The 12,281-nt window shown below is 36.8% G+C and overlaps 1 protein-coding gene across 1 annotated transcript in view; it reads right to left on the bottom strand.

Moving 5' to 3' along the window:
- LOC137334914 (myelin regulatory factor-like protein) overlaps positions 1-12,281 on the bottom strand; it is a 66,361-nt gene that overhangs the window by 21,513 nt on the left and 32,567 nt on the right. The window contains exons 12-16 of the mRNA XM_068000001.1: positions 11,908-12,016; positions 9,147-9,256; positions 7,762-7,925; positions 6,026-6,086; positions 1,993-2,081 (exon numbers count right to left, since the gene is read on the bottom strand). Of these exons, the coding sequence (XP_067856102.1) occupies positions 1,993-2,081; positions 6,026-6,086; positions 7,762-7,925; positions 9,147-9,256; positions 11,908-12,016 (533 nt within the window). The remainder of the gene's footprint in view (positions 1-1,992; positions 2,082-6,025; positions 6,087-7,761; positions 7,926-9,146; positions 9,257-11,907; positions 12,017-12,281) is intronic.

Raw genomic sequence — 12,281 nt, 5'->3', positions numbered from 1 at the left:
AGGTTCTTTAAATGTTTTGTAATTTTATAAGCTATTCTCTTCTCTATATTGGTGGTATTTTACATTTTTGTCATAAAAATGTTTGAATGCCATGGATGCTAAAGGGAAATGATCTCGATTAGTTTTATTTCTTTTCCACTGGCTATACACCTGACTGCACATCTAGCAGAAAATTATTAAGTCAATAATGGTTCTAAAAGCTCTTAAAAGGAATTTAGAAACAGGCAATAAAATGACACAGCACAATTATGTTCCAATAGCATAATCAGAGTCTATTGTTCCTTCTAAGCTCCAAATACTCTGTTCCACACATCTCCTCCTCCACCTCATTTCTTTCCCAGATTCTCAAAACTGTGGAACTCTTAGCACCCTCAGACTTAGCTTTCTTCTACAATCTACAGACTTTTAAAATCCAAGCTTCGCATCACCTAAATACTACTTTGTTTTGATTCACTTGTATTTTCAATTTTGGTAATATCCAGCACTATGGGTGCTGGCCGTTCCCCCTAAGTTTTTGAATGTTAAACAAAACACACCACGCACAGTTAGAGGAAGTCCAGTGCAATCAAGGAAGGGAGAAAGACAGGACAGGTTCTTCCACACAGAGAGGGAATGAAAATTGGAGGTAATGATTTTTTTTGCATCGTTGCTATTGATGGATTAAAGACAGAAGACTTGGCATAAATTGCCTGTCCTCTCAGCCAGGGAACAGTATGTGGGGGGATATAAGCAGAGGCAGAAATTTTAAAAGTATTTGAAAATCAACAAAAAATCTATAAGATTTTTATACCATTTAAGTGAATTGGGAAAACAGCCATGCATCAATAAACATAAGATAAGAACATAAGAAATAGGAGCAGGAGTAGGCCATACAGCCCCTTGAGCATGATCCACCATTCAAAAAGATTATGGCTGATCTTCTACCTCTACTCCACTTTCCTGCCCGATCCCCATATCCCTTGATTCCCTTAGTGTCCAAAAATTTATCAATCTCCAGTCTTGAATGTACTCAACGACTGAGCATCCACAGCCCTCTGGGGTAGAGAATTCCAAAGATTCACAACCCTCTGAGGGAAGAAATTTTTCCTCATCTTGGTCCTATATGGCCGACCCCTTACCTTGGGACTATGACCCCTAGTTCTAGACTCTCCAGCCAGGGGAAACAGCCTCTCCGCATCTATCCTGTCAAGCCCTCTAAGAATTGTATATGTTTCAATGAGATCACCTATCATTCTTTCAAAATCCAGAGAATACAGGCCCATTCTACTCAACCTTTCCTCATAGGACAATCCTCTCATCCTAGGAATCAATCTAGTGAACCTTGTTTGCACCCCCTTGAAGGCAAGTATATCCTCCCTTAGGTAAGAAGACCAAAACTGTACACAGCACTCCAGGTGCAGTCTCAGCAGAGCCCTATATAATTGCAACAAGACCTCCTTACCCCCTTGCAATAAAGGCTAAGATATCATTTACCTTCTTAATTGCTTGCTGTACCTGCATGTTAACTTTCTGTGATTCGTGTACAAGGACACACAAATTCCTCTGAATACCAACATTTAAAAAAATATTATGCTTTTCTATTCTTCCTACCAAAGTGGATAATTTCACATTTACCAGATGGACCAGTTTGTGGAATTCACAACTGAAATAATGAGGGCCAATTATCTTTTTCCATGCCCATTAGCCAGATAGGCACATTTTTCTGAGAACAGGAGGAGATGTCTTCTTTTAAGATCACATTTCAAGAGGGGAGGCGAGGTATCTGGTTTTATTGCCAGGCCTACTGGTGAATCACTATGAAGAGGAAGTCAGTGTCTCAGCTCCCCTCTTGGCTGGGGACACCAGGGGGGTACAGAGATACAAGGGCAAGCAGGTTTTGAACAGAAGACTGTGAGACACAACCATAGGCCTGAACCTGGGAACTAAAAAGGCAGAATGTGGACCACAAATTGTAAAAATGCTGCATAATTTATACTAAATTTAATTGCTTACCAAAAGGCCACGAGACCCAATAAAGCCATGATGACAGTATGGAAAACCTTGTGTGGATAACAGTCATGTTTCTTCTGGGTAAGGTGGGCCTGGGTTATAAATAATAAAAATTGCATAAAAGTTGATGCAACTGAATTGACTGTTTTGCTGACATCATAAGCCCTCACAAAATCAGAAATGATGAGTTTTACACGTAATTTGCAAGATGCAAACAGTGAAATACTTCCAATAAGGAAAATAATATGCTGTTGAATCATGGCACCATTAGATCTGAATATGTATAGGATATGCTATTCTCCTCTAACAGGGAAATAAGAACCCAAAGTCTTGTCAAAAATGGAACAAAATACTTCCATTGAATTACATCATAATTTTCAATGAATATACATTCTCTTGCGGAATAAAAACTCTACGGGAAAAGTGATCCAACCTTGGCTAACTAGAGAAGTCAAGGATATTATTGGATTAAAAGAAGACGCTAGCAATGTTGACAAAAATATTAATAAGCCTGAGGATTTGGAGGGTTTCAGAAATTGGCAAAGGATGGCCAAAAAATTGATAAAGAGGAAGAAAGTTGAATATGAGAATAAACCAGCAAGAAATATAAAAACAGATTGTAAGAGCTTCGACAAGTATGTAAAAAGGAAGAGATTAGCGAATGTAAAGGTGGGTCCCTTAGAGGCAGAGACAGGAGAAATTATAATGGGGAATATGGAAATATTTTGTATCTGTCTTCACAGTAGAAGACACAAAACATGTACTGGAAATAGTGGGGAACCAAGGGTCTAATGAGAGGGAGGAACTTAAAGTAATTAAGATTAATAAAGAAAAAGTACTGGAGAAATTAATGAGACAAATCCCCTGGACCTGATGGCTTACATCCTAGGGTTTTAAAAGAGGTGGCTGCAGAGATAGTGGATGTATTGGTTTTGATCTTCCAGAATTCCCTGGATTCTAGAATGGTCCCCATGGATTGGAAGGTAGCAAATGTAAACCTGCTATTCAAGAGAGGGAGAGAGAAAACAGGGAACTGTAAACCAGTTAGCCTGACATCAGTAGTAGGGAAAATGCTAGAATCTATTATTAGGGACATGGTAACAGGGCACTTAGAAAATCATAATATGATTCAGCAGAGTCAACACAATTTTATGACAGGGAAATTGTGTTTGACAAATCTATTAGAGTTTTTTGAAGGTGTAACTAGCAGGGTAGATAAGGGGGAACCAGTGGATGTAGTATATTTAGATTTTCAAAAGGTATTCGATAAGGTTCCACACAAGAGGTTGTTAGACAAGATTAGGACTCATGGGATTGGGAGTAATATATTAGCATGGATTGAGGATAGGTTAACAGACAGAAAACAGAGAGTAGGAATAAACGGGTCATTTTCGGGTTGGCAGGCTGTAACTAGTGGGGTGCCGCAAGGATCGGTGCTTGGGTCTCAGCTGTTTACAACATATATCGATGACATGGATGAGAAGGCAGAGTGTAATATCCAAATTTGCTGACAATACAAAGCTAGGTGGGAAAGTAAGCTGTGAGGAGGATGCAAAGAGGCTGAAAAAGGATATAGATAGGTTAAATGAGTGGGAAAGAAGGTGGCAGATGGAATATCATGTGGGTAAACATGAAATTATCCACTTTGGCGGGAAAAATAGAAAAGCAGAATATTTTTTAAAAGGTGAGAGACTAAGAAATGTTGGTATTCAGTGGGATTTGGGTGTCCTTGTACATGAAACACAGGAAGTTAACATGCAGGTACAGCAAGCAATTAGGCAGGCAAATGGTATGTTAGCCTTTATTGCAAGGGGGTTGGAGTACAAGAGTAAGGAAGGCTTGCTACAATTATATAGGGCTCTGGTGAGACCACACCTGGAGTACTGTGTACAGTTTTGGTCTCCTTACCTAAGGAAGGATAGACTTGTATAGTGGGGGTGAAACAAAGGTTCACTGGATTGATTCCTGGGATGAGAGGGTTGTCCTATGAGGACCGATTGAGTAGAATGGATCTTCTTTCTCTGGAGTTTAGAAGAATGAGAGGTGATCTCATTGAAACACATAAAATTCTTAGAGGGCTTGACAGGGTAGATGCTGAGAGGTTGTTTCCCTTGGCTGGAGAGTCTAGAACAGGGGGTCATAGTCTCAAGATAAGGGGTCGGCCAATTAGGACCGAGATGAGGAAAAATTTCTTCACTCAGAGGGTTGTGAATCTTTGGAATTCTCTACTCCAGAGTGGTTGAGTATATTCAAGACTGAGATTGATAATATTTGGATACTAAGGGAATCAAGGGATATGGGGATAGGGCGGGAAAGTGGAACTGAAGTAGAAGATCAACCATGATCTTATTGATTGGCGGAGCAGGCTCGAGGGGTCATATGGCTTACTCCTGCTCCTATTTCTTATGTTCTTATGATATAAAGTAACACATGAAGGAGTGTGTTTCAACGACATAATGCTTCTGAAAGTTGAGATGATGTTGATAAAGCAATGTTCAAATTGTTTTTGATATCATCAGAACCTAATCCATGTGCTGGTACCTTGTGACACACTTCAGCCTGTGTGTCCTTTTAAGAACCTTTTTTTTAATCCATTTGCACAATTTATTCATTGACCTTGTCAGTCACTCCTAAGATTTGAATTTGGTTGTCAGAATTTACCCTCTCTTCCTATCGCTGCCCAACTGAGACAAATAAATCAAGTTCATATTGATCTTTGATTAAGTGTTTTTCTAAAATATACAATCTTAAATCACATACGTCCTTTCTTATAAGGTGTCTATTTCAATACTCATTTTGGTCACCTTTGATAATGAAACCCAAACCAAATAAATCTATTTTCTGAGATTCTTTTCATAAATTCTGTGTATGCTACCTCAACATTTGCAGTGGTCAGATACTTATTCCTTTTAATCCTGACCTTGTATGTAACAAGCGATCATGGAACACTTTGATCCTTTTCATTAAAATTTTAGCTCCGTAGATCAGTGTGAAGGCACTAATGGATTATAGAATGACACCTTGGTTTTAATATCCACTGTGTAGCATCGATTTTCCAATGTCAGCCTGCAGTGGTTTTTCCTCTTTCTTCCCTCTTGAATAATTTTTGTTCCCGTACCTTTAAGTCCACCTTATCCGTTTTAATCTAACTTTAACATTGTAGATTTTTATTTTTTTGGTTTGAAAACTATAAAATGTTGCTGCTTTTGCCTAATTCAGTTCATCTACCGGATCTTGTGCCATTCATTTGACAGTTCTAGAGAGCTACAATAATGTTTACAATTGTTTGAGACCATACAATTTCAAAATCTACCAGATGGTTGGCTGATAAAACAACTGAAAAGTCTAGTCTATTAGAGCATCGGAGTTCTCTTGGTGTCCTGGCCAATATTTATCCCTCAACGAACACCTAAAAAACAGATGATCTGGTTATTTATCTCATTGCTATTTGTGGGAGCTTGCTGTGTCCAACTTAGCTGCTGCGTTTCCCACATTACAACAATGACTACAATTCAAAAGTAATTCATTGGCTGTTTAGAGACGTCCTACGGTCGTGAAAGGCGCTTATATAAATTATTTTTTTTTCTTTTCTTTTTACTTCTCTTAATTCAAAGTCACTTAATTCAACATATGTAATAATATAATTTTTTTAGTATTAAATTCCCACTTTGCTGTGTTATTTACATTACTTAATTAAAATTATTGGATAATTGAATTTTTTAGTGCAAAAAATGGTTTTGAATTATCGGTTCAATCAGTTCTCAAAAAATTCTTTAAAAATAAGGGATGTTTTTTAATTCATTTTTGGTACGTAGGTGTCTCTGGCAACTATTACCTATCCCTAGTTGGCCTCGATAAGGTAGTGGTGGGTCATGTTCTGCAGTTTGTGTGGTCAAGTTGCTCCCACGTCCTGTTAGGTAGGGAATTGTGGATTTTGACCCATAGAATTCCAAACAAAATTCTGCCACACTGCTCATTTTTCACCATAAGAAAAAGAATTAACAAAACAATACAGCATTCTTTTGCTCTGACATACCTTGCGTTTGGCTATAACAGGTTTCTTTGGTGGTGGAATGTTGCTTGTCCGACTTAATAAGCTATAAAACAGTAAAGAAATCCTAATTTAATTAGTCTTTTCATTAGATACACAATAATTTTTTTTTGTTTTCTTTTATAAACCTATAAAGTGCTATAAAACCTATAAAGTGGTTTAAAGTTATAAACCTATAAAGTGCTAACTTGACTAATGGTTGGAAAATTTCGCACAATGGACGTTTGGACTTCTGTTATGAACTACCTGGGTGCGAGATTCCCCGCCAGAATTGCAAAGTCAGAAAATTATCTATGCAAATCTCATTGGAGTGATAATTAGACAAGTTATATAACGCATCAGAAATAAAGTTTTCAGTGTGTAATGGAGCAGGATCAGAGAGGTTAAAAATCCCATATTGAACTAAACACTACCATGTTTTCTATTTATACATGTTCAAAAAAATGGATTTCTTTTGTTCTATGGCAGACATGTGGCCATGTTCCAAAAGTCACACTAGTCTGCGGTTCAGCAGCACGAACTGATGATGGAGCCGTGGAAATGGTCACAGAGGGACCTAAAAATGAAATCTGCTAGAAATGAGCAAGAAATAATGAATGAAATAAAAAACAGAGATGGAGACACAAACAGGATGAAAAACAAAGTGAATAGTGAGGGAATTCACAGGAGCGTGTTAGCAGTGGGTATAACCTTGAAAGGTTCCTTCATTCCCAAGGTAAATTGTTTTTTTAAATGATTTATTTAATTGTTGTAGCTGGTGAGATTTAAAAACACAATTCAGGTATCTTTCCTTGCAGTAGAGAAAGAGGTAAAAGAAAACTCTGATTTGTCTCAGAGTGACAAGAAGCCTGCAGTAGGACAAACATCTCTCCTCTTGGCCATAGATGGTATTTGCTTATAAATTCTTAGAAGAGAAAGGAAAATAAGAATGAGCTATAGTGTTTGTTATTGCTCCTTACAGAGACAGAATACAGTTGATGACATTGTGAGCACACTCATTGTTGATGAGGTGATCAGGTGATTTCTTAATGTGTTGATACTGTCTTTTTACGCAGCTAAAACAATGGTCAGTGATGTAATGAGTTATAATACAAAATAGGTTTGATTATAGCAATTTAGTTACAAATACCAATTAATGATACTATTTTAATGAAGCAATATTTTGTAGTACTTAGTATGTTACAGTGGTAACAGAAATAAATTGTTGAATAAAGTACAACTTTTCTTTCTAATTTAATTTTCCCCTCTAATAATTTGGTTTCTTTACTCCTTTTCTGAGTGGGCAATTGACATTCATATAGCTCCACAGGTATGAGTAATTCTCTGGTATTTCCCAGGCCATTTTAGTGTGGGAGAATATCCAGTGAGTGATGTTGGACTATTCTGTCATAGATGGCCATCACGGCTATGCTTAATTCTCTTCTCATCAACCTTCCACAACCACTTCCAGCACCCAACACTAGAAAGTAATTATGAGTGGGAACTTCAGGGAATGTTTTCCCTCTCGAGCCCAGGAATGCAGGTCATTGCAGTGGCCTTATTTTTACTTCAGCTAAGACTTGCTAGCTCAGCACAGAACAGCGATTGAAGCTGAGAAATTCTTGGTCTGCGTGGCTAAGTGCCACATCATGCAATGAATTTACCAACATAGTGCCACATAAGTGTAACTTTTTTTCTACAAAGTTCATTAATACAGAACATAAATTGGAAAATATATATACCTGTTCCTATTTTTCTCACTTATTGTAGATTTCATGCTCCCAATCCACTTCAGCTTGGCAAGATTTTTGTTCCAGACTTCTAATTCTTGAATTCTTTTTTCCAAATTGTCAGTCAACTTGCACAGCTCTTTCACTGCCCCAACATTCTCCATGAAAATTTGTTCCTGCAGAAAGGAAACATTCTTTTTCAACTAACAAAAGTTCAAATCCAGAAGTATGTACAGCAGTAGGAGAAACAAATCAATTTTCTTAGAACAACTAACTACTAATTAAACATCCTGCAAAAATAGAGAAGATCTGAGTTGCCTTCACAGCTACAACTTTTGGACTAAACAGATCCTGAAGAGCAACTGCTTCAACTTAAGTGGATTTTATATTGCATTTAGTGTTTTTTCCACCAGCTCCCTATGTGGATCTTGTCCAGCCAGTGGCAATATCAAAATAAATTTGCTGGATTTGTTGATGCTTCTAGCCAGCAAGACCCATAAAAATAAGTTTTTTCAGGCGACGGCCTAAGTAAACCCAACAAGTTTACTTTGATGTCACCATTGGTTGCAAAAGGGAGCCGGCAGCATTAGAGCAGTTCACTAATGGAATAATAGTCTGACCCCCTAATGCAGTGAATGGAAACTTGGTTAGACCATTTCAAAAAGGAAAGGGCAGATTCCTAATTCAATGGGGAATACAGAGATAGAACATGCTTTTAATGTGCCTCAGGTCTGAATCTAGGAAAGCTAAGTGGCTTGAATAGCTGTTCCCCATTCTTTATTCTTTTATAATGACAGACAGCTCTTTTGAAGTAAGCAAAAGTAAACTGAAAACCATTTCATAATACTATAAATATGAAACCAAGACTGAAATCCATAAGTAAGTGTAATTTCCACTTCAGGAATTAGAGACATAATTGCTATTAGAGACATAATTGACACTTACGGCCTTCATAATGAGAATTTAAAAGAAAAAAATATAAAAATATTTATTAAGATGTGAAAAGCGCTTTATAAATCCAAGTTCATTTGTTCTTTCTTTATTGGACATGTGTAAATGTTGCAGAATGGACTCCCAGCTTTTATTTTACTGGAAATCTCAAGAGTTGGACTGCCTTCTCACTTATGAAATGCAAATTAGGGTTCCAATAACTGCCACATAAGATTTTTTGAAGATCTTTGAGAAGTAAGAGTATACTCAAATAGTTTTGGTAACTAACATGGCCTAAGGTAACTTTTAAAAGAATTAAACTTTATGGGAACCTCAACTTTAATTCAAATGATAACATTTTCAATGTCAAAGAATCTATAGATTGAAGCCTGGGAAAATGACCACTATTTTTGAACATTTCAGATCATAAATCGGTCACAAATATTAGAAATTCTAAATTCCATTACTTTGTCAACCATGAGGAAATTCTCGATTTTATCGCCATTGGTATAGGTCACATCCCCAACTTCCCTTACAGCTGATGGCAGGATTTCCTTCACTTCCTGTGCTATTATACCTGTTTAAAACAAGAGGACATAACACTTGCAGTTAACCATTAAACACGGTAATGTGTAAATCTTATCAGCAATGATTTTTAACCATTATAAAAGCAAACTTGCATTAGTTTAATAAGATCGCATACTTCAACTAAAATTTTATAACAAACAGTTTTTAAGCTGATATTGATTCAATTTTCTAATATTTTACAATCTAATTTTAAAGACTGTCATATGTAAAGGAAATCCAGTTCATACAATGTCCCATGGAACAGCAAATACCAGCAACGTAATATCACTTCTTCATTGGCCTACTTTTAGCCATTGAGTTAACTATTTCGCTACATGATCAAATTTCGTACTGATAGTATCACTCTACAGACTCTATTTGCTCTACAGACCAAACTAAACACTCAAATTTAATTTAAAGAAATAAAATGGCGATATAAAAAAAATCAATAAAATCACAAAACACAAGCAACTTAACACAGAAATATTTTTAACAAAAACTGAAATATTACATAAACCTTTCATCAGAATTGTGATCAAAACAGTACTTCCATGTGACACATTAAAATCTACTATCCGATATCTCCAGTACCTCATGTAGTTTATCTGTTGCCTTGCAATTACTTCGTACTATAATTTCCATAGCAACCCCCTACTGATCAATCCCAACATGGAAATAGAGTGTAAAATGGAATGAATGGTAATAATACACAGACAGAACTAACAACTTGCTATTATACTTGCAAAGTGAATGTTGACCTAGGATTCTCAGACCTCTTTCCTATAACGATGACTTTTCAAATGAAGACACAAAACAAACATTTCAATAATAACTTTTATAAATACCAGCAGAAACTAATACAAATATAATACATTATCATAGAAACTCAAACAGCAATAACAATAGAGAAATCCACAGCACAAAAAAAAGAAAGTGAACAAGCTACTGAATGATCAAAAGGATCAAATAAACAACCAACAAGGCAAAAACAGACAAGTAGTAACCAACTCTAGATTAGGAAATTATATACAAAAAATAATGAAAACTAAAATTACTTCATAAAAATTAAGGCATCGCTTAACTAATGTGCAAGGCTACGTCACAACAGCTAAACAGATCAGTGGAAGATACCATAGAAGATCTAATACTTGAAAAAATGTCTTCATGTCCAATAAAAAAAACCGACTAACCATAGTAGTCGAGGAATTTTACATATTACATAGAATTACATAGAATTTGCAACACAGAAACAGGCCATTTGGCCCAACACCTATGCTCCACACGAGCCTCCTACCACCCTACTTCATCTAACCCAATCAACATATCTTTCTATTAATTTCTCCTTCTAGTTTCCCCTTAAACGCATCTTTGCTATTCGCCTCAACCACTCCATGTGGCAGCGAGTTCCACATTCTCAACACTCTCTGAGTGAAGAAGTTTCTCCTGAATTCCTTATTGGATTTTTTTTTTATTCATTCACTGGATGTGGGCGTCGCTGGCGAGACCAGCATTTATTGCCCATCCCTAACTGCCCTTGAGAAGGTGGTGGTGAGCCGCCTTCTTGAACCTCTGCAGTCCGTGTGTGAAGGTTCTCCCACAGTGCTGTTAGGAAGGGAGTTCCAGGATTTTGACCCAGCAATGATGAAGGAACGATGATGATTTATTATCTTACATTTATGGCTCCTAGGTCTGGACTCTCCAACAAGTGGAAACATTTTTATTTAGCAAAAACAAAAAAAATGCATTCTGCATGATAGCAATAAAAAACTGGGGGGGGGGGTGGAAACCATTTGCAAGGACAACAAAAAGTTGAAATAAATGGGAAATGTCACATGCTGCAGATAAATGGTTATAATATGTTATTGACTAAAACCTATAAATAGAAACAACTTCACCTTTCCTGCCCCATCAATCTGTCATTAATAGTCTTTGGTTTCCATCTATGCTATGTTTTTCCATGAGGGACTAAAAGGAACAGCATCAAACGGGCAGATGTCACACAAGTCATTAGCATTAATGTTACTATTCCATAGAACACAAATATGTACAAAACCCAGAAATATCAGACAAGTCAACCAAGAATTCAGCATTATAGATGATGACAGTCCAGCAAAAGGAAATGAAGCACCATTCCAGCTATGTGTAAATATGAATGCACTTACAAAAGAAAATTAGTGGTATCATGACATCAAATAAGAGTGAACTAAATTGGATCATTACTCAAAACCATGACACAAAATACAAAACTTTTAATGCAAAGAAACCAACAAACCATTCAATATAAAAATCTCATGGGACATTGGAACAGGACTAGGCCATTCAGCCCCTCTAGCCTGTTCTGCCATTCACTGAGTTTCTGATCATCATAAACACAGCACAACACATGGGTTGTTGTGACATGCCATTTATACACCTATTAGACCTGTACAGACAGAATACAAAAACAATGAAGTCACAATTGCTTTTTTGGGTCTGCTCTACTCACTATATAAAGGCTTATCACACCAGTACTTGTCTGTTTTCATCTATATTGCAGGATGCAAAGATTGTTTCGTTTTTAAGTGCTACCATCATACCAAATTAACATTTTTCCAAAAGCATAAAAATAACATACTCCACTGAATATTTTCTGAATGGTTAATAAAATTTGAGCTACATTACCTGTTTCATGAGGGCAATCTACTCCCATTTTGGATGCAAAGTCAGGCTTGTAGTCATACTCAACTAGCCTCATTTGTGTTATCCGTTTTAGTTGCTCGGTAGTATCAACCTACAGGATAAAAAGAATACTTTCAAAAGATAATATCACATATATTGTAGAAATCTATCTGTTACAGGCATGTTTGTCTGTGATAGCATTGGCAGAAGTGATTGCGAGGTCTGCATCACGAGATTTTGTGCACTCCATCAGATCTGCAATTTGTTTTTTTTGTTTGAGGCTGTCTGTCCCTTTAAGCTGCTGCTAGTATCCCAGTGCTGCAGCACCAGCCATTTCTCCCTCCCCCCAGTGGCGAGCTCTCTCAAGCACAGATGCA

Source organism: Heptranchias perlo, chromosome 18 (genome assembly GCF_035084215.1).
Source record: "Heptranchias perlo isolate sHepPer1 chromosome 18, sHepPer1.hap1, whole genome shotgun sequence".
Lineage (NCBI taxonomy): Eukaryota > Metazoa > Chordata > Chondrichthyes > Hexanchiformes > Hexanchidae > Heptranchias > Heptranchias perlo.
This window is presented reverse-complemented; position numbering and strand designations above follow the sequence as displayed.